The sequence below is a fragment of the Crinia signifera genome, chromosome 4 (assembly GCF_055691185.1).
Source record: "Crinia signifera chromosome 4, ASM5569118v1, whole genome shotgun sequence".
NCBI lineage: Eukaryota > Metazoa > Chordata > Amphibia > Anura > Myobatrachidae > Crinia > Crinia signifera.
This window is the reverse complement of record NC_139220.1, coordinates 66,607,892-66,631,796: the sequence shown is the minus strand read 5'-3', so window position 1 is coordinate 66,631,796 and position 23,905 is coordinate 66,607,892. Positions and strand designations below refer to the sequence as shown.

General features: G+C 40.6%; 1 protein-coding gene across 3 annotated transcripts in view; it reads right to left on the bottom strand.

Moving 5' to 3' along the window:
- Nucleotides 1-23,905, bottom strand: part of SLC23A1 (solute carrier family 23 member 1) — a 514,139-nt gene that overhangs the window by 375,242 nt on the left and 114,992 nt on the right. For all 3 annotated transcript variants that reach the window (XM_083181818.1, XM_083181819.1, XM_083181820.1), the window contains exon 4: nt 15,885-15,952. In XM_083181818.1, the coding sequence (XP_083037944.1) occupies nt 15,885-15,952 (68 nt within the window). The remainder of the gene's footprint in view (nt 1-15,884; nt 15,953-23,905) is intronic.

Below are 23,905 nucleotides of genomic sequence, written 5' to 3'. Positions count from 1 at the left end.
TGTTTAAAATGTCCAAAAATTTCATCGCAGACATCCTCTTCACCATCGGACTGGCTTCCCACAAAACCGCTGGGCTGCTACAAATGTGGTGGTAACCAATGCATCACCTGTGATTTTATTTCTAATAAACTAAATATAATCAATACACCCACTGACAAAATTAAAATAAAAGGATTTATTAATTGTAATACTACTTTCGTTATTTACCTTCTTACTTGCACCTGCAACTTAAAATATGTAGGTAGGACCACCCGGCCCCTAAGAACTAGGTTCCTTGAACATCGTCGCAATATTTTGAAAGGGTCCCTACTCCATAGTGTTTCGAGGCATTTTGCAGAACACCATGACAACAACCCTAAACAGTTGAAATTAACAGGATTAGAACATGTGCCACCCACCAAAAGAGGGGGTGATAGATTTCGCATCCTTTGTAAACAAGAAATATTCTGGACCTTCAAAATGGATTGCCTTTTTCCTAGGGGTCTAAACGAGGCAATGGAACTGAATATTGTTTTGTAATTTTCTTGCCCGTCCCTTTTCTCCTTTTTTGTTTTCTTCGAGCATTTATTTCTTGGGAATAATATTGGTTTAGTTAGATTTAGGTTATTTATGCCTCATTTGGATAGCATACATCATATATATATATATACTAAAAATATATTTATTGCTTTATAAAGGGCTTCTCCTTTCCTCTTATTCACATCTAATTATGTAATTATATTTATGTATATTTTCATTTGTATTTATATATAGTACGAGTATTACTTACAATATACTGTTTCTCTGAGTCTTCGTAATACTTATTATGTTACTCTCATAATTTTCATATAAGTTTTTCTGAACAAATAATTCTAAAAAGTTAAAAAAGATTTATATACCTTTTAAAATGTACTATATTTGATGCTCGCCCATTTGATACTTTTTATTTTGAGTTCTTCATTAAATCCTGAGTTTAGTCTGAAATACTGCGATCACGTGACCCTCTGGAACGCATTATGCGCTCCACACACCTATGTAGTAACTGGTCACGTGACCGCATATGTACCAGCTTTAACAACAATGATGTGTTATCTATATTGCGAATTATGTCTATATATCAGTTTCTATAAACTTATAAGTTTGGTGAAACGATTACATTTCATCTCTGATACTAGAACCTATCTCCGACATAGAAGCGGAAGTATCCGTTGGAGCGCATATGCGTTCCAACTAACAACTAACCTAATTGGTGCTAAACCCGACTTTCACTTCCGGGTTGGATACGGAAGTGCTTCTCCCTGGCCCCCGTCTGGAACGCATATGCGCTCCACACATGTAGGCGCCGGTTACAGATATATGCCTGCATCTCTAATAATCTTCTCTCTAACAGAACATCAGTCGCTACCCAGGCACCTCCGCTATTAGGGGAATTAATCAGTCTGGGCTCATCTAATATACGAGTACAAGAATATGTTTAACCACATAGCCTAATTCCGATCACGTGACTTACCTCCGGTCACGTGATCGCAACAATAAGAATTGCAATAATAAAAATTTATACGTATCTAATGCTAATTTCTGTTTTTTTTATTTACCTAATACCTTTATGGTTATGATATATGTCTGCCTCCCTATTAATTCATTTATAAAATGTGTATTATCTGAACTTGAATTGCTAATTGAATCTCACAGGTGCAATGATCATCTCATTAAGTAAGGTATATATACCTGACCTAGGTCCATAGCCCCCACACCTTTGATAAAGCTGCAGGACGCAGTGAAACGCGTTAGGTGATTGCCCCCCACCTCTGGACACCACTGTGACAATTTCGACAGATTTGGACATTACTTTTGTTGCTCATTCCAACTGGCATCTCTAATTGGCGGACACCGTGCTCATCAAACCCCTGGTTAACAACATCTACACCAGTGTGGACTGCTACCTGGCACGGAAGCCACTTCCCTATTCCATCATTTGAAACACTACCTGGGTGAAATCGCTCCAGACAACCTTGATGATTGAGACTAACCTACCAGTCTCTCACTCCAACTATAAAAGGTCTGGTTAACATCAAGCGGTAACCTCCAGCGGCATCTAACATCTCCGCAAACATCGAGAGGATCCCCAGTACCACCTTAATTCAAGGGACCCACCATTCACTGTCGGTAACGTGCACTTACCCATTATTTCTCCAAGTGTCGACACAGTCCACTCTTTTGTGTCCATTGAGGCGGGACTTTTTTTGTTCAAGTTTATTTATACTTGTTATATTCATTCCAATTTACTTTTATCTCCCCCCCTTCATCTATTATGTCATTATAAATTGATTTTATGTATGTATTGTATTTACATGTGTTTTTAAAGAAACAGTAAAAATTGTTATACCTTTTTAAATTTCTGGTATTATTTCATTGATTTGAGCGCTGCTTGACTCACCTAGTGTGAGTCTTTCTGTTTTTTCTGTATTCTCGAGTGAGGAGTGACTACCCCCACAATCAAGCAGCTGCTCTACTCAGAGAACCAGCTCACTGCAAGGCGCCTGACTATTCCTAGTGAATAACATTTCTTTTTCCCTAAACGTTAGGAGGGCCCTGCTCGCAAGACATTAATCATTAATCAGTGGCACAGCAAAACTGGGGTGTAAAGTCTACTTTTTTGTTCCATATGATACAGTAACAGTGGTCTTATGTCCCTTTTTTCTGTTTTTTTTTTTCAACCCTCACAGAAATGACTAAATGGAGAAAGGAACAGAAATATTACATGGACATTTTCATTTTAAATCTCTTCCAGACGGCAGAGTTGATAAAACCAAAGTTATTTGTAAACACTGCAACGTTGAATTGTCTTATCACCGGAGTACTTCGAGTTTAAAGTATCATTTAAATGCAATACACAGCGTTGATTCCAGAAAATCCCTCAACGAAACAAACAGTGCAGTGAGGCTTCGGCAGACTACATTGGATACAACATATGGGAGAAGTATAGATAAACAAAAGCAAGAAAAGCTAACAAATAACCTAGCAAAGTGGATAGCTACAAGCTGCAGGCCAATTAGTATTGTGGAAGATGTTGGTCTCATGAACATTCTTAGGATCGCAACAAATGACAGCACATATGAGCCTCCCTGAAGACGCACCATCACAAGAAGAATACATAACTTGTATGAAAAGAAGAGGACTACAAAAGCGACAGCGTTACAACATGCACCATATTTTGCTCTCACTGGAGACTACTGGACATCGCTGGGTAACCATAACTACCTTGGAGTTACAGTGCATTATATAGATGAAAAGTGGGAGCTGCATTCACATGCTCTGACTATAATGAAAACAGAAGAGAGACATTTTGCTGAAACATGCGCAGAACATTTTATTCATGTTGCACAGGAGTGGGACATTTCAGATAAAGTCTGCACACTTAGCACAGATAGCGCAAGAAATTTGAATGCCGCTGCAAGACATCTGCCTTTTGAACACGTCCCCTGCACTGCACACAGTCTCCAGCGTTCTATCACAGTATCTTTACAGAACAGTGCATTTGACAATGTCCTGGCCAAATGCAGGAAGGTTGTGGGCCACTTTAAACACAGGCCATCAAATGCTGCAGAACTAGAAAAACAACAAATTGAACATGGAAAAAAGAAAGAATAGTTCTGCTATCCTCAGTGCATACCTCACCCGGTCTCCTAGCAACCGGGGCTAAAACAGGAAATATGGCTTTGCTAAGCTGCTGCGTTCCAACAAACAAGTTTGGAACACACAGCAAGTATCTGTGTTAGCTCATGCGGTGCTAAACCTTAATGCACTTTGGACTTGTTGTGTGGAGTGTTAGAATAGAAAGCAAAGGGGTATCTGCAATTGGTCAAGGTGGGGCATCGTGCAGAGGATTTAAAGTGTGTTTCTTGAATAGGAGCCACGTCAACTCTATTAGACCTTAAGGTTCTGAGACGGCTTTTTTTCCAGTGTATTTAGGCCCCTGGCATTATGTAACATCATTTTCAGCTTACCTGGGGAGGTCATTTGTTCTTAAAGAATCGGGCTGCTTCAACGATCTTGTGTAGGTCAAGGGAATAGTAATTAAAAGATAGACATGAAGAAAAGAAAAAACATTAACAGTGTAGAGACTGTGAAGAACTTAAGAAAATCCGCTGTGAGAGGACTGGTACAAAACTAAACCAGTAATCTCAATGGGCATAGTAGCCAAGGCGGGGTCGGTGCATGGGGCACCTGCAAAGGGCACATTGCAAATCAATTAATTACAGTAAAACTGCGGTTGAATATATCTATTTGTAAGAAAAGCACCAACTAGGGCTAATCAAAAATCACAAATGGAGAAAATACAGAAACATCTATAACTTGAATCATCAATATTGAAATGATATAGTGCTTAGAATACTTAGTCCAAGTGACTAGTATGAGTATATCCAAATTCCAAGACAAAAACAAGCACAAAAACAAGAAATACAAACACTCTCAATACTGGCGAAAAATATTCCAGATATGCATTAGTAGGGAAGAGCTCAAAAGTATAACTAGCCATTAGGGTCATCTTCTTTAATTCCCAATCCTGGTGTAGACTGTCACTCACACATTGCTCAAGCCTCCAAAACAGGAACAATATAGAATTCCATTCTACCGTAAGAGGTCAGTTAGTCAGGTGTTATTAGCATCTTGGGTAGATAATGTTTGTTTAACATGTCTCCTCCAGGAGGAATGGGCCCTTTGCCATGGGAGTTCGCCATTGGACAATTGTGGAAGCTGTAGTTCCGGCACAGAAAACTGACAGGAAGGAACAGGAACATTAGAAAGGCCAAGTCCTTGACTGAATAAACATAGGTCACAGAGTATAGTCAGGACATGGACCTTTCCAGAAGAGGAAACTTGTAGGTTAAATGGGAACTGTACTTCAGCTGACATTTCCGAAGCTCATCCGTAAGAGGTTTATGAATCTTCCTTTGTTGAAGTGTGTGCCAGGAGAGGTCTTGATAAATGTTTAGTTTCTTGCCGTTAAAATCTATTCTGTCCAGTTGTCTGACTTTGCGCATTATGTCATCTTTCTGGGAGAAGTAGTGTAAACGGCATATTATATCACGTGGCTGGTCTGATGAGAGGCCTCTGGGTTTTAACCCCTTCCTGACAGAGCTAGTTTTTGCGTTCCTGACAGAGCCATTTTTTTCAAATCTGACATGTCTCACTTAAGTGGGGATAACTTTTTTTTGCTTTTACTTATCCCAGTGATTTTGAGATTGTTTTCTCGTGACACATTGTACTTCAAGTTAGTGGTAAATTTGGGTCGATACAGTCTGTGTTTTTTTGTGAAAAATACCAAAATATCGTGAAAAAATGGAAAATTTAGCAATATGCAAAATGTCACATTTTCTGCTTGTGAGACAAATAATCATACCACTCAAAATAGTTAATAACTAACAAAGACCATATGTCTACTTTATGTTGCAATTATTATTTCAACCTCCTTTTCATTTTTTTGGACACTAGGAGGCTTCAAATATGACTAGCAAATTCTCAAATTTTCAAGAAAATTTCAAACACTGATTTTTTTAGGGACCAGTTCAGTTCTGATGTGACTTTGAGGGACTTGTATGTGAGACACCCCCATAAATGATGCCATTTCAAAAACTGCACCCCTCACAGTATTCAAAACAGCATTTTGGAAGTTTGTTAACCCTTTAGGTGTTTCACAGGAATTAAAACAAAGTGTAGGTGAAATTTCAAAATTTCATTTTTTTTTCGGATTTTCAATTTTAATACATTTTTCTAAGGAACACAGTAGATTTTACTAGAGAAATGTGACTAAAAATTGATTCCCCCAATTCTTTGGTTTTCATAAATATCCTATATGTGGCCCTAGTGTGCACGGTGACCAAACCACCGGCTTCATAATAGAAGGAGCACCTACTTGATTTTGGAGCCTCCTTTTTATGAGATTATTTTTTAGGCACCATGTAGGTTTCTAGGCACCATAAGATGCTAAAAGTTAGGAACCCCCCCACAAGTGACCCCATTTTGCAAACTACACCCCTCAGGGAATTCATCTAGGGGTATAGTGTACATTTCAAACCCCCAGGGGTTTCACCAATTGTGGTACAACTGGGCAGTGAAAATGAAAAAAAATAATTTTTCATTTTCACAGCTCAGTTGTATCAAAATTGGTGAAACCCCGGGGGGTTTGAAATGTACTCTATACCCCTAGATGAATTCCCTGAGGGGTGTAGTTTGCAAAATGGGGTCACTTGTGGGGGGGTTCCACTGTATGGGTGTTTCGGGGGTCATTCAACCAGAATCTGTGCTGCAAAATCCAAAAATCACTCCTTCCCTGCCGTACCCGGGAGAAATTGGGGCACAGATTTTGGGGTGCTTTGTCTCCTTCATTCCTTGTGAAAATTAAAAATTTTGAGCCAGATCTGCATTTTTGTGTAAAAAAAATTATTTTTTTACACAAAAATGCAGTTCTGGCTCAAAATTTTTAATTTTCACAAGGAATGAAGGAGACAAAGCACCCCAAAATCTGTGCCCCAATTTCTCCCGGGTACGGCAATGCCTCACATGTGACCAAAAAATACCAGTTGGGTGCATGGCAGGACTCAGAAGGGAAGGAGTGATTTTTGGTGGTGGAATGAATGGCGGGTGCTATGTCGCATTAGCAAGACCCCCGAAGCACCAATACAGTGGAACCCCCCCACAAGTGACCCCATTTTGGTCACCAGCTTTGGGAGGGGGGCTGGCGCTGCGGCTGGCGGGGGGGTGGGAGGGGTGCTGGCGCTGCGGCAGCCGGGTGGGTGGGAGGGAGGGGGGCTGCCGGGTGGGAGGGGGGGGGGGCTGGCGATCGTTGGTGATCGGTGCGGTATACGCACACACACACACACACATATATATATATATATATATATGTGTGTATATATATATATATATATACATATATATACATATATATACACACACATATATATATATATATATATATATATATATATATATATATGTGTGTGTATATATATATATATATACACATTTGCACATTTTTCATTTTATTTTATTTTTAACTTTTCCAGCAGCAGCATGATGCTGCTGCTGCTGCTGCTGCTGCTGCGGGGGGGAGGGGGGAGGAGGGGAGCGCAGCGTGCGCTCCGGACGTAGCGGTGGAGCCGGGGGAGCTGCTGCTGCTGCCGGGTGAGTGCCCGGCGGGTGGGAGGGGGGTGCTGCCGCTCGGTGGTGATCGGTGCTGCACCGATCACCACCGTTTTCTGTGTTACCGAGCGGCTTAGCCGCCGGTAACACAGGAAACGCTGTGAATGGCTGTTCAGATTTGAACAGCCAATCACAGCGATCGCCGACCGGGGGGGGCACCCCTGCCCCCCCCGGGCGGCGAGGGGGGATGTCTGCTGTCAGGGACAGCAGACATCTCCAAACTGTCACCGCGTCTATAGACGCGGTGACAGTTTTAACCCATGACGTACATTTATGCCATGTGTCGGGAAGTACTTCCCGACCATGACGTAAATGTACGTCAAATGTCGGGAAGGGGTTAAAGCTCTATGGGCCCTCATTTTTCTTTTCTGCTTAATTATAAGATACTGCCTATTTGTCTATTACCATTATTTACTAGTCATCTCTATCAGTTGTAGCTTTTTTCTGTTTCTGCCCAAGACCAAAATGGCTACCGCTTCTCTGTATATATATATATATATATATATATATACAGCGTGGGAGATGGTGCTGGCGGCACTCGATGGGGTCTTGGTACGAATAAAGGAAGGAGCTGACACCACACACAGCTTAAGTGCTTACTAGTTTCGGATTTAATAATCCTTCGTCAGAGTACGTACTCTGACGAAGGATTACTAAATCCGAAACTAGTAAGCACTTATGCTGTGTGTGGTGTCAGCTCCTTCCTTTATTCGTACCAAGTCCCCATCGAGTGCCGCCAGCACCATCTCCCACGCTGTATCTCTTTGCTTCGGAAGGCACCGGGGCTATTACTGCTATTGGAGTGCCGGATCTCCCTGTCTATATATATATATATATATATATATATATATATATATATATATGGCAGTGCGGTCCGGCACTCACTCCAACGTGGCAGCTGCCCCGGTGCCCATCCAGTTAGTGGAATAATTGAAAAAAGAGACTGGCACTCAAGGGTCTTGGTACAACACGTGTATTCTCAACAAGTGAAAAATCATCCAACGTTTCAGGGCTGCGCCCCTTTGTCAAGGTGTATGTGGTAACTACATACACTAAAGTTACCACATACACCTTGACAAAGGGGCGCAGCCCCGAAACGTTGGATGTTTTTTCACTTGTTGTGAATACACGTGTTGTACCAAGACCCTTGAGTGCCAGTCTCTTTTTTCAATTATATATATATATATATATATATATATATATATATATATATATTAGGGCGGAGTGAAAGAACAGAAATTGAGAAATTCAAAATCGGCTAGTGTGGGAAAGTTGTGACTTTACCTGAATAAGAAACGTGCCAAAGCATTTTGATCTGGGTCAACATCTTCTGGCAAGAGGCCTGAAGTTTCACTTTTTTGGTGAAAAAGACGAAAACTGTGATGATGCTCCGATCTAGTCAAAGTTATGTCATAATGTCTTAGAGTGGTTTATTATTATTATACCTTAGCTTAGTAAAAGAGAGTACGAGCTTGTCCTAGTGCAGTGACTGACTTTCGCAGGAGAAAAAAATCCCTGATAAATGACCCGTTTTCATGGTTTCAATTGTGAATATGGTGTTTTCTCAGAAACATGTTTTTTTTTTTTTGGGGGGGGGGGGGGAGGATGCTCTGTAATTGATGTGATAAAGAAAATAAAAAAGGGTAAATCCCTTTTGTTTGATAAATTTAATAGCCGCCACTGCGCGTCCCGTCCCCGCTGCTGCTATTTGTTATCACATGCCTGGCCAGGTCAGCCAGCAGCACTCGCCGCACCCGGCACCACGTCCACTCCCGACTCCCGCAGCGCTGCTGATATATATGAACATCACCGCCCGGCCAGGTCAGCACTCCCCAGTGCTCAGGGACCCGCTGCCCGCCCCACTGCTCCCCCGGTGTCTGCATGCATATGCCTGTCAGGTGGGAAGGCATATGCATACAGGGAGGTCGTACGTGATCGTATGTATTGACCGTCCGACCTCCCTGATCCGGTCCGATGCGCACGGGACCGCGGATCAGATCAGATATCACACACCTGCGATTTTGTGCCGATTTCACCCGATTATCGGCACAAAGTGCCGAAATCAGATGAAATCGTCCCAAAATCGGATAGTGTATGGGGGCCTTTAGTATTAAAAGTAACAGTGTAAACTTTTTAATGTATCATTTTAAATATCACTAAACATTAGATGTATTTGTTTATTACATCATAATACACTTCAATGTATTTAACTGTTAATTTTGTGGCTTACCTTTGGCATAACAATATGCTGTAATGCAGCCCATGTTCCCAGCATAGGGGATGCAAACTGTTTTCAAATAAATAATCTGACAATACAATAAATAGAAGTGTTTTAAATCCTGCACCTAAAGAACAGAGTGTAATGCATTGTTACTGAATTTACTGTAGCATTCAGTAAAGCGTTTGTTGGACCTTAGAAGACACATAGGTGCACTATTCTACTAAAGGCAAACAAAATGGATTTACCCTGTTTTTTTCACCAAGTTTCTTTTCTTGATCACATCAATTACAGAGCATTCTCTACAAAAAATAAATAAATAAAAAAAAAAAAACACGTTCCGGAGAAAACACCATATTCACAATTGAAACCATGAAAATGGGTTATTTATCAGGGATTTTATCTTCCACCAAAGTCAGTCACTTTGCACTAGGACAAGCTCGTACTCTCTTTTACTAAGCTAAAGTATATTAATAAACCACTCCAAGATATCATGACATAATTTTAACTAGATCGGAGCATCATCACAGTTTTCGTCATTTTCACCAAAAAAGTGAAACTTCAGGCCTCTTGCCAGAACAGAAGATGTTGACCCAGATCAAAAAGCTTTTGCACGTTTCTTATTCAGGTCAAGTCACAACTTTCCCACACTAGCCGATTTTGAATTTCTCAATTTCATTTTTTTCAATCCGCCCTAATATATATATATATATATATATATATATATATATATATATATATATATATATATATATATATATATATATATGTAACGTAGGTATATACCATACCCATCTGTCACCTACTGAGACTAGGACATGCTAGGAAACGTAGTTAATGGGTATACCTCTGTTGAGTCCTACAGGAAGTGATGTCAGGATAGACGAGGGTATTTAAACCCATGCAGGTGAGCTAGTAGATCTCGCTGCACACCCACAGGAGTTGGAGGCTTACTATATCTCTTTCGGTAGGTTGCACTTTATTGGTACCATATATTATGTTGCCCAAGTTATACTTTGTACATTATGTTTGATATCAATGACTTGTCACACTGCAGTTGCACTGGTAGAGTGCTTTAGCTACACTCTGCCATATATGTCTTGTAGTACACTGGATTAGTGTTTTAGACACACTAAGGATGGATATATATATGGAATTTCCACATGTTCATGTACTCTGCTGAATTTCTATATTATGTTCCATTGTCATGTACCATGATTATGAACTGTTAGGTATCATAAATTACAACTATGTATCATTAATCAGCATCAGACATTAGGTATGTACTATGATTATAAATTGCTACGCACTATAAGTTACAGCCATGTAGCATTAATAATGAATTATTGATTACCATCTGACACTGGTATGTACTTTAAGTTACCATTGATTGACTATTGGCCCTTTATAATTCCGGTTTAACATTAATCATGATGTGTCATTACACTGTACTATTATGTATTAATATATCATCATCTGAGTAGGGATTTGTACCATCTCACACTAAGTAATTGTATCTAATGGCTCATAAACAGCTAGCATCTAGAAAACCCTCAATTTGGTCCCATATATTATGCTCCTGCATGAATGTATATTCCATACAGAATATGGAAATTCCCAGTCATGCATAGAGCGTCATGTTCATTTTTAATAGAATCATACAATGAGAGGATTGTTTATTAAGTACAACATTCATTTATTTTTAGTATTTTTTTAACCACACATATGTGGAAGTGACCCCTATGGTTGAGCAGTTTACCTCAAGCTATTACCAGCAGAATTTGGTATGTGTATTCCCAGGGTGTGATTCCCACCCACAATAATAAAATTGCATGTACTGTATGATTTTGATATAGCTAATGATCATTATATTCACCCATAGGGCTTTTTGAAGTCCTATACCTCTGCAGGACAGAGGTTTTATCAAAACTGACGTGGCCAGTAACTCTTTAGATCCATTCTTGCTGTTGGAAGAAATGTATCTTTATGGTACATCTCAGATTGGGTATGTAGAGCCTACACCCTATTCTCTCTTCACTATTAAGGTGTTTGACTGGATATCACATACAATAGATTGAATACCTATACACGGGAAGTTTTTTCCCAATTTTTCTCTTGGTTGATCTATTTGACTATATAACTATTGAACCTTTTATTAAATTGGTTCTCACATTCTTTGCAAATCCTAATCACTATAGAATGTCTGTCTAGGACCCACACACGGGGAGTTTTCCCCACTATTTCTCTGGGTCGATCTATTTGATTACATAACTATTGAACCTTCACTAAATCGGTTCTCACACTCTTTTTAAATCTTAACCACTTTAGGATATCTATCTAGGACAAGGGTTATTTTGCCAAAATTACATACAACTCTTGGCACACCCCACCTATTTTGGACCTCCTTTGGTAACACCATATTGATCTGAATCACGTTGCCTCTCAATTGTCTTCTCTTCTTCTTTTTTCACCACCTCATCGGATCTTTCTAACCTCCATCCTCCCTTTCCTCCCCCAATTTAATGTTATGCGTCCCTAATTATAATCTTTTTAAAAAAGGGACTTAAAAACATACATATGCATAGATGTCAAACCATATAACTCACGGCATATATATATATTTTTCACCATTCAGATCCCCATTTACCCCTGATGAAGTCCTAAGGGACGAAACGCGTAGGGTTTCGTATCCTAAGAAGTTTTGCACATCTTGAAGTTGGATCTGATGTCATTCACTTAAACAAGATTGTATCTGAATCTGTAACCAGCATCAAATGTTGTACAAACTCATTTTTATTGATACTTTGTCATTGTAAATGAGAATAAACACAAATCTTATGTATGTATCTTATGTATGATCATTAATGTACAAAAGTGGTGAAATAGACAGACGCACATCTATCCCTTCTTCCTTTCATCTTTCCCACCTGGTACCTATATTAACAGCTAGGTATGGTAGAAGTGCAGCTCACAAACCAGCGCAGAAAAAGGACCACACTCCCCCCACTTTTAATATATATATATATATATATATACATACACACAAAGTTTGTTTTATACCCTCTTCCAAAATGGCCACCGCTCTTTTGTATTCATTAAACACTATTTTAATTTCCTTGTTATATTTTTCTCCCTAAAATATATTCCCCAGGTGCCGCGCTGCCCCTTAGATAAGATGACATAATGCAACACAATGTGGAGAAGGAGCCCTGCCGCCGCACCAGCTCCAGTCTAAGGAGATGTTTGCGTTCCATCTCCATGGTAACCGGAAGTGCTGTGCATTCCAATAGACGGAACACGTCACTTCCGGATTTCCGGAAACGCAGCCAGCGTTGCTCTACCTCTTTTCTCTTCAAAATCAGCTTTTTTGGTTTTAGATTGCTACTTGTGTATACCTGTCTCCTGCTCATAGATCCATGTTGTCAAATATATGTTTTTATTTAGGATTGGGTTAATTATTTAATTAATTGCCGTAGCTCCCTCCCACCCACCATATCGGTGAGGGTATAAAAATCCACTGTGACCCAACAGCAGATACACCTTGAAAAAGGTGAATATCTACTTAATGAGTAGGAGGAGTGATATTTGAGTAGTATCCACATCCTCCTTGGTAGAGAAGAAGAAAAATGTATTTAAACAAAGACTTATTTGCTTATGGTATTTTTATTTTTACTTTTGTTTACATTTTGAGAAAAAAATAAATTTCCTATACTGTAGTTCAATTTTTAAGAGAAGCATGAAGTATGCCATATCTAAAAATGTCTTATACACTGACTACTCTTATTGTGAGAAATTGTCTGAAATAAATGTCTATATGTATGTAATTACATGTATGAAATATTGCGTCCATATGTTTTTTTCATCTATATGATCTTCCTCTTTTTGTTCACCTGTTCCCACCTCCATCTTCATAGTACATCTCTCATGTGAATATATCATGATTGTAGAGTCTATTCATTCACTACTGTATATCACTATGCAAATGTGAAGTCTGTACAGAAACTATTGTATGTTTGAATAATGTCAGAAATACATATTTTATTATGTTGAAAATAATTTTTAATGCATATGTTTTTATATGTTAACCTTTAGCAGCCCCTGATGAAGTCCCAGAAGGGGACAAAACGCATTGGGTATTGCTGTTTGCTGTTTTCAAGCGTCTGAAATTCCATAAAGAGCTCCATTGTTATCTGTAAATATTGCCACAATTGTTTGAATAAAAGACTTTTTAATAAATATTTGAAATATACGGACTTCATTTACATGCTTTTGAGAAAAGTAAATATTGTAAGGCTACATTGGTCTAATTGTAAGATCAACACAAGGGGCGCCATCTTACAACTGTGCTCAGTGCTCGAAGTGGAAATTTAGAAGTGGGGGTATGCAAAAAATAGGGCGCTTGGGGCAAGGAAGCATGACTACTTTAAAAGGGGCATGTTCACCTATAAAGGGGCGTGGTCACTTAAAAAGGGGCTTGTCCTGTAGTGTATCCTTATACACTACAGGACAAGCCATGAGAATGTGGACATCACATGGCAGAGCCATGAGAATGTGGACATCACAGGCCGCTGTTCTAAGCTGCCACTTCTATGGTGCTTACGGCTGCTAAAGCACAGCTGAAGCTACCACCAGGGGCGTAACTAGAACATGGGCTACGTAGCAAAATACTTAAAGGGCCCCACCCAGGGACAATGTCGGGGAGCTAAAGAAAGAGAGACAGCATCAGGAAGAGAAAGAAGGAGGGATTGGGAGAGAGGGAGGTCCAGCAGTGGGGAAGGTGAGAGCGGTGGGAAGAGATAGGAGGGACAGCAATGGGGTGAGGGGACAGCAATGGGGAGAGAGCATGACGGACAATGATGGGGAGAGAGTGAAAGAGGGAAAGCGATGGAGAGCGAGAGAGGAGGGACAGCGACAAGGAGAATGAGAAAAGGAGGGACAGCGCCAGGGAGAGCATACATCATGCAGCATACAGCCACTGCTGTGGTCATGCGGGTATCAGACTTATACCGTATATACTGTCCCTGGGAGACTGGTGGTATCAAGACCTCCCCTAGTAGTACACAGGTACCTTAGTAATAGGGTCCGGTGGAAGGCCCAAAATGGGGGCTCACTGAGCTTGTTGTGGACAGCACTGTCCTGGGAGAGCAGCAGCAGGTGTTACGTCTTGTTCAGATGCTGCAGCGGGGTCAGGAGAGCCAGATCCGGTGCACCGTGTGGTCCGGGCATTTGGGAGGACAGGAGTGGAGCCTGACAGGCAGACGGAGGGTGCGATGATGGCGGCTTACAAACTCTGCTGCAGGGCCGTGGCGGGACGCTCCTACTCCATGCTGGTCTTGGCCACGCCCCCCACAACGCTACATATAGTAATAGCAGTGTGCAGACACTAGTCTGCACACTCCTATTACTTTTAAACAAAAATGACTCACAGTGGAGAAGTGTCGGTATACCATACCATTGTATACCGGCCTGGCTGTGCTCCATATTTTTCCCACCCCCCATCAAACAGGGGATCTTGTAAGCAAGGCAGCCTACATAGTCAATTTTAATAACTGTGGCTGGAAACAAAGTTCTCTTCTCAACCTATGTTATATAAAAATTAAAGTTACGTTTTAAACAACTTGTGGCCACCTCAAAGCAAACTTGCGACTTTCTGTTAATAGATTAAGAGTAAACCTGAGTGAGCCTCTATTTGGGAATACTTGTTATCTCTTGTTAAATTATTGCTGCATTCCTTATTCCCAGGTGTATCTAAATTCCAAGTTAACCCCTTCAGTGGTGGGTTGTTTTTTTAGGGAGCGCTCCCCACTGGGCGAGTTTTCCCTGGATAGCACTCCCTAAAAAAAAAAACACCACTGTGTCCCTAGGTCCGGGCAGTGCCGGTGAACTGTGTATTAGCCGCTGCCCAGTCCTGCCCCCTGTCAACCCGGCCCTGCCCCCGGCAACTGGTGTGATGTTGCTGCACAGTCATAGACTGTCCCATAGCTGGGGGAGGGGAAGGGGACGTTCCGCCGAGCAGTCGAAGCCGGGCAGTGCTAAAGCTGATTTCAGCCATCAGCTCAGTGGCGCTGCGCGGCTCTAACCAGCTGTAATCCTGAGAATTGCCAGGTTTTACCAGTCTGGGCAGTAAGGCATAGCCTGGAAAATTCTCGGGATTACCAGCAAAGGGGTTAAACTGAGTATGTGCTGAATCCACTTCCCTTCATCTAAGAAATGCACAACTATTAAATCTACAGGTCCCCTGCTATCCATAATAATAAAATCTGTGCAAGATTGGTGTATCAGTAATATGATTTTAAGAACAACATTATCAAAAAAACCTTAAAAGATTTTTATTTCATATAACATTTGATATTAATATCCAGTTTTTTTTATTTTATTTTTTATATGAAATTGATGGTGCTTTTAATTACACGCAACATCATAAATTTCAGCATACTGTATATTGTGTTATTGAAACTGGTGATATAACGAATATTCTTACCTCTCTCATTCTAGGCTGCCAGATGTGTGAAGTGTTGAACGGAAGAGTACCATTTCCATAAATATCCTCTAATAAGAAACAAATTGGAACATTTTATTATAGGATTTTTTTGCTCCTCTAGGGAGCGAGTTACGCGTCTGCACAACGTTGGTTGTAAGTGGTGTTTTTGGAGAGACCCCTAATTTTGGTATAACTTTTGGGGGTGCTGTTCCTCACAGTCAAATATACAATGTAAGAGAAAAGAAGGAAAGGGACTGTTTGATGGGGAACGCACTAAAGAATATACAGAATTAAAATATAACCTTTATTGGTTTATTTAATATTTCCTATATCTCAATAAGGAAAGTTTGACACAACAGTGAAAAATGAAGGTAAAATCATGGACATACAAACACGAACAGTAGATGTGTATAAAGAGAGAAATGAGTGTGTTTAAAATTTACAGAGACCAGTCTGAGAGATGACTTGTTATATTATAGCCTGTGAGTGGTTTGCATAGGTATTGGACCCCTTCAGAGTGTGTTGTTATATGTGTAGTAACATATACACTGCATTTCACAATGGATGTTCCCAGAGTTCACTTCCAATATAGTGTAACAGGGTTTATCACTGTCTATATACTGTATAGTGGAACTTTGGTGCCATCTGCTGGACATTCAGCAGTATTGCATATAATTTTTTACTGATATGTAGCTAGGTAGCTATCAGAAGTGCATTTAGCAGGCATATAAGCCTGATCATAAGGCATACAGTAAAATATATATATTGGGACTAGGTAGTGGATCCTGGAGTCCCACCGCTGGGCTCTCTCAGGCACCTTCCACATCTAGTTTTCTGCCTTACAGGGACCGTTTAAGAATAATGCTACAAACAAACAATCACATTTCTAGTAAGGTTATCAAGTATCTCAGACTGGGTCTATGCCAACGTGCTTGTTTCACTGTCTGAAAACAACTTTGTCAAGGCCTACCTGATTGTCCCAGCTGGCTCATATTTATTCATAATGGTTCACCAATCAGAATGCTGACTGAGTATCACGTGTGTAATATGTCCAATCTTGGACCTGTTCGATCTCATTATCATGAGTAATTACCCCCTCCTTTGGTGTTAATCCCGCCCCTGTTTGCATCACGTGGGCGGCGTCCCGCGTCACGTGGTCTGCACGCCGCGTCACATGATTGTCCTGCGTCATCCCGGGCTTTGTCTATCCCCGTCTGTATGGTCCGCAGTAGGGTCACGTGGGCGGCAACCCGCATCACATGATCTCTGCGTCACACCATGTGATTGTCCGGCGTCATCTCGGGCTCTGTCTATTCTCGCCCATGTGATCAGTATTGCAGATCACGTGGGCGGTCAGGTGATGTAGCATCTGACTCCAGTGTCCAATCATTGGACTTACCCGGGACTACCCGGAAGTGTCATGATATTATTATTCTCAGCCCTAACCCGGGAATTAGTATACTTTAATCATTTCTGCAAAAACGGGTTTTTATCATTGTAATTAATTTCGAGTATCAATTTCGTATTACTATTTCTTTTGTCTTTAGTCCCTAAAGTTCCATTTGATCCATGAATGGAATTTATCAGGGTATTTTATAATGTTGTTTCAGTGATGTTACCAATTGTTCATCCTCCATATTGTATCTGTATTGCTAATAAAGTATTGTGTTATAGTGCTTATTTCTCCATTTATGTCTTAATAGGCTGGGGGCATGGCTAGAGGCTCACAGAGCCTCTGGGTCATGCCCCCATAGCGTCAAAATTACACGGAAGAGCTGCAAGTATAGGCCATGCCCTGGAAAATTTAGGTACGCCTGCGGCGCGCATCAGCAGTGTCCCGCCTCCTGGTCCATCAAAGTTGGGAGGTATGATTAATCCTTATACATATTCCTGGGTGCATGCTTTGTGATTATCTTTTATAACCAAATACAAGTGATCCAAAAATTGGGTTTGTGTGTATCTATATTTTTCTAGATATGATATACATATTTTTATACAGTATTATGTATAGGGGAGGGGGGAGAGGAGAGGGGAAGGGGGGAGAGAAAAGGGGGGGTTGTGAGAAAACTGTGATCACTGCAAAGATAACGTGAAAAGAAAAAACGTGACAAAATATATTAGGTGTACTCCCATTAATAAGGTGAGGAGAATAATGATCTCTATCATAGAGAGAGTCAAATAATTTTGAAGAAAAGGGTGAACTTGGATATATATATATTATCTATCTATCTATCTATCCATCCATAATGGTGTAATTGTTTATGAAGAAACAATAAATTAGCCAGTTTGTGAAGGAAGAAAAAGGTAAGTATTTGTGAATTTCAGGTAATGTAGATTCAGATCAGGTTTGTATTAGGTAAGTATTGGTATTGGTTAAAAAGTGTGAATGTGGATAGAATGTGTGTTACAGTAGGTAAGTATTCGTGTTTTGGTGACGTGAATTTGGATGAAATCTTGATTCAGGGTCATATATGATACATCGTTATTTTGTGATGAGCAAAAACTGTTATCTTCTGTTATATGTTATAAGATACAGATGTATTTGTATAGTACCATAGTGAGTTTACTTTCTTGTAGGTATAAAAAGAGAGCAGAAAGGAAAATATGTATGCATAGTATTGCTATGGTATTGATGCATGTATTCTTCTTGGAGTGCACCATTGTATGAATGGTACGTGGAGTGATGACATTGGTAAAGCAACTGTAGGGATATGATGACATGTGTCAAAGATATTTTGTTTAATGGGGAGGGGTGGGGAGAAAGAAGGGAGGGTATTTGTACATCTCTGGGTAGGTTTTCCTCATTCGTTATGATGGCTTTCTTGATGGTCTTCTTGATGGACAGTGGTCTTTTTGGTGTCTTTCCTCTCAAAGATGTATAAATTTAGATAAATAGTTTTTAGATTTTTATCCAGGATTTTATTAATCTCCTCAGTCTGAAAAAAGGGGTGGGGGGGTAAAGGGAGGGGGGACACAAGAAAAAGAGGAAAAGGAGTTGAATCTCAATTGAAAAGTGAGAAATATCGTTTCTAGTTTTTCAGAGAAGGGATGCATAGCTGTTTGCTTCGTTAAGTCCTTTCGGGAAAAGACTATCCAACAGAAAAATCATTTTTGTTTTGAATTGTAGAAGCTGTTTATCTAGGTCTCCACCTCGTATGCCCAGATTTATGTGTTTAATGCCAAAAACCTTGAGTCCAGATGGATTTCCATCGTGGTTCCGTAGAAAATGCTTTGCCACTGTGGTGAGAGCTTTGAATTTTAAGGAGTCTGTGTGGGCATTACAAATTGTCCCCACATGTTCTAAAACGTGGACCTTCAGTGGTCTTGATGTTTTTCCCACATAGATTTTGCCGCAGGGACATTCCAGATGGTAAACTGTCCCGATGGTATTGGTATTCCACTTCTTTGAGTTTTTATCAAAGAATTCCTCTGTGGGAGTCATGTATTTGCATGCTTTGCAATGACCGCAGCTTGTTGAGCCCTTTCTATTAAATCTTGGTTCACAGACTTTGGAGAGATGACTCTGGACCAGGTGATCTTTGATGTTTTGAGATCTTCTCCAACTTGTCTGTGCTTTTAGTGGCAAGATGGTATTCAGGTCTTTGTCCGTTCTGAGTACATCCCAATGTTTCTGGAGGATTTTATTAATTTCCTTCCAGTGTACTTTGTAAGTACCTATAAATCGTAGGGAATCAGTTTTGTTTTTTACTCTTGGTTGTAGAAGGGTTTCACGAGGGAGATCTTCAACTTGTCTAATAGCTCTTCTGACAAGCCTATTGCTGTATCCCCTTCTTTTAAAGTGATTTTTCAGTTCTTGTTCACGAATCTGAAAAGTTTCAGGATCTCAGACATTTCTTTTGATTCTCATGAGTTCCCCTTTTGGGATTGCTCTAATTGTAGCAGGTAGGTGTGAACTTTCTGAGTGGAGAATACTGTCTTTTTGCGATAGAGATCTGTGAGGATGGAACCTTCTTCGTTTATTTGGATCTTTAGGTCTAGGAAGTTAATTTCCTTCTGGCTCATTTCTGAGGTGAAATTTAGGTTCAGTTGATTGTCATTGAGAATGGATAGAAATTCTTTCAACTGTCCCTGATCACCTTCCCATAGGAGGAGGATATCATCGATGTACCTGAAGTACATCAAGATATTTTCTGTGTATTTTTCCATGGTCTCTTGGAATACCACCTCCTTTTCCCACCACCCCAGGTAGAGGTTGGCGTATGTGGGGGCACAAGCCGTCCCCATTGCCGTCCCTCTCACCTGGAGGTAATGGGATTCTTGGCATACAAAGAAATTCCTGGTGAGTATAAATTCTAGTAATTCAATGAGTAATTCATTGAAGTCAGAATGTGTTATCATCCTCAGAAAGTATTGGGCTGATGCTGGTGTACAGGCTTTCAACATCGCAGGAGACCAACCACACTCTAGTATTAACTGAGACGAACGTCTGTTGTGTCTTTGACGTAGGAGGGTAAAGCCGTTACATGTCCTCTTAGGTATTGATCCACATAGGTGCTCGCCTTTTCTGTTAGGCTGCCTATTCCCGATAGGATCGGTCTCCCGGGGGGTTTTCTTTAGTTCTTGTGAACTTTCGGGAGCAGGTACCTGGTTGGGGTTTTTGGCTTTTCCATTTTCAGGAAGTTAAAGTCACTCTTAGAGATAATATTGTTGTTATATGCAGTCTGTACAATTCTGTTGTATTGTATGGTGAACTGATTGCTTGGGTTGAATATTAATTTTCTATAGCAATCGTTCTCACTCAGTTGTCAATTTAATTCATCCAGGTACATTGTTCTTGGCCATAAGACTATGTTTCCACCTTTATTGGAAGGCTTAATGATTACATCGTTCCACTTTGTAATTTCCGATAGGGCTAGTCTTTCCTGTTTATTGATATTGTCCTTGTATCCTCTCTTGTTTTTTAAGATATCATCAAATTCTTTGGATACAAGTTCTTGGTAGATTTGTACCGCTGGGCATATTTGACTGTCAGGGAAAAAGGTGGATTTCTTTTTAATCTTATTGGAGTTGAATGTCCAGCAGGAAGGTGCCTGAGAGAGCCCAGCGGTGGGACTCCAGGATCCACTACCTAGTCCCAATATATATATTTTACTGTATGCCTTATGATCAGGCTTATATGCCTGCTAAATGCACTTCTGATAGCTACCTAGCTACATATCAGTAAAAAATTATATGCAATACTGCTGAATGTCCAGCAGATGGCACCAAAGTTCCACTATACAGTATATAGACAGTGATAAACCCTGTTACACTATATTGGAAGTGAACTCTGGGAACATCCATTGTGAAATGCAGTGTATATGTTACTACACATATAACAACACACTCTGAAGGGGTCCAATACCTATGCAAACCACTCACAGGCTATAATATAACAAGTCATCTCTCAGACTGGTCTCTGTGTAAATTTTAAACACACTAATTTCTCTCTTTATACACATCTACTGTTCGTGTTTGTATGTCCATGATTTTACCTTCATTTTTCACTGCTGTGTCAAACTTTCCTTATTGAGATATAGGAAATATTTAATAAACCAGTAAAGGTTATATTTTAATTCTGTATATTCTTTAGTGCATTCCCCATCAAACAGTCCCTTTCCTTCTTTTCTCTTACAACATTTTATTATAAACATGTTTTGAATAGCAATTTTCTGAATTAAGAAAGAAAGACACATGGAACCACCTGTGAACTACAAATTCATCAAAATATTTTTTCAAGAATGTACAGAAAAACATGAAAATTATTAGTAACTGTGGCATACCATATTCAAATCAATTGGTTGCAGCTTCCAAATGTGAGAATGTGCAGTGTACTGTACAAAAACAAGCTTCTAAAACAACTGAGGCTGCACCAATAAGAATCTGTATACTTTCTCTTGTTAAATATTTGAATAAAAAACTTTGCTAATAAATAATAGTAAATTCATTCTAAAATACAACATGCTAAAATATAAAAACTGTGGGGAGGGACAACCAGGGCCGCCGAGAGGTGGGGGGAGCAGGTACAGTTTACCCTGCCGGGGCCTGTCAGGGGGTGTGCCAGGAAGTACAACCGAGTCTAAAGGACTAGGAGAGCAGGCCTGTGCAGCGGTAAGCTATGTCTGTGCAGCGGTGGCAGCACACCAATTCCCAAATCTCTGCTGAAGAGCCAGACATTAAATGGAGGCTAGGCTGGGGTGCCTACAGCCACACTCCAGGAAGTAAGTAGAATAGTGGCAGAAGGCTGGTGCCTCTCTCACCCACAAAGTGATATAATTAGAGAATCCAGGCAGCTCTGTCAGCTTCATTTCTATAGGTGCTCCTCAGGCTGCAAACAGCAATGTGCATGCTCACAATGGTAATTTGCTGCTGGGGGGAGATGGGACATTGAAGGTAGTGGGGAGCACTGAAGTGGACAGACATTGAAGTTGCAGGTATGGGGGGCTTGAAACATGGAGACAGTTATTGTTTTATTATGTACCACTAAGTTCTGCAGTTTGCGACTGGATAGCTTATATTATAAGGGCACGGTCGTGCCCTTATATTAAGGCTGAATCAAACAAATGGAATTCTCCCAATGGGAACTTATGAGATGGGGCATGGTGTTTGAGGGGCTACACCTCAAAAGTGATGGAATGTACTGAGCTAAAATTTGGCATAAACACGTAGACACGCCAGCCGGAGCTGTATGCTAAATTTAAGGGCAAAATAGTAAAAAATAAGGAATTGGGAAGTACTGTAACCTAAAGTTTAAACGTCCTGTGTTTGGCTTTTTGACATGGATTTTCCATATTGTCTATGAAGGGATATTTGGAAAGGCATTATTCAGGGTAGAGGAATAATTAAGACTTGGGGTTTGTTTTATTAGATAGAGCTAGTCCCAGTGTAGTGTCTTTTGGAGTTAAGGTTTTTCAGATAGTTACAGGTTTTTTTTTATTTAGAGAAACATGCCCCATTATAAAGATAGGGCTTTTCAACTTGTTGCCACTGTGCAGTGGCTGCGAGCACGGGGTGTACTTAGAGAGGCTTCACTAGGGGGTACAAATATGGCCGATGGAGATGTGAGGGCTCTGCAGGGAGAAGTTTCCTGACTGAGTGCTGAGGCTGATGAGGAGGTGTCATATGCTGTGCCACAAATAAGTTTGAAAAGAAGAAAGGTACCTGTTAAACACTGGGAGGTTAGCTCTCCTCTCCTGCAGCTCCTACTCCTTGGCATCCTCTGTCCCTAACATCCAGCCTGGGGAAGCTGAGTGCGCGCCCGCCCCTCCCCTTCTTTCAACCACGCCGCACACTTCTCACCCGCACCACCCTCGCTTTTCACCTGCTGCCCCTTCTCACCCGTGCGACCTGCACTCATGGGCAACTCCCCTTCTTCCCCAGGGACCTCAGTGGTCATTACTAACCTGGCAGAAATATCTGTGATTATAGCAGCCTTGGCCTCCCTCCCTCAATTAGCAGGAGGCTCCCATTTTTTACATTACCCTCCCGCAAAGCTGTGTAGTCCCCCCCGGTTTTTCACTGTTCATCCATTAGATTACATAGTGCGTATGCACAAATCTGGATAATCCGTGGGCAGGGGCATGCATGGGACTCTGCGTCTACCACCTCTGATGGTAGGCTATTCCACTTATCTACTACTATTTCTGTGAAGTAATTCTTCCTCACATTTCCCCTGAATCTTCCTCAGTCTAGTTTCAGTGCATGTCCTTGTGTTCTGTTGCTCCTCTTCCTGTGAAGAATGTCTCCCACCTGTACCTTGTTAAAACCCTTGCTATATTTGAAAGTTTCTATCATGTCCCCCCTTTCCCTTCTCTGCTCTAAAGTATACATATTAAGATCTTTTAGTCTTTCCTGGTACGTTTTGTGATGTAGGCCATGCACCATTTTAGTTGCTCTTCTTTGTACAGTCTCTAATGTATTTATATCCTTCTGGAGATATGGCCTCCAGAGCTGAACACAATACTCCAGGTGAGGTCGTACCAATGACCTATACAGTGGCATTATTTCTTCTTTCTTTCTAC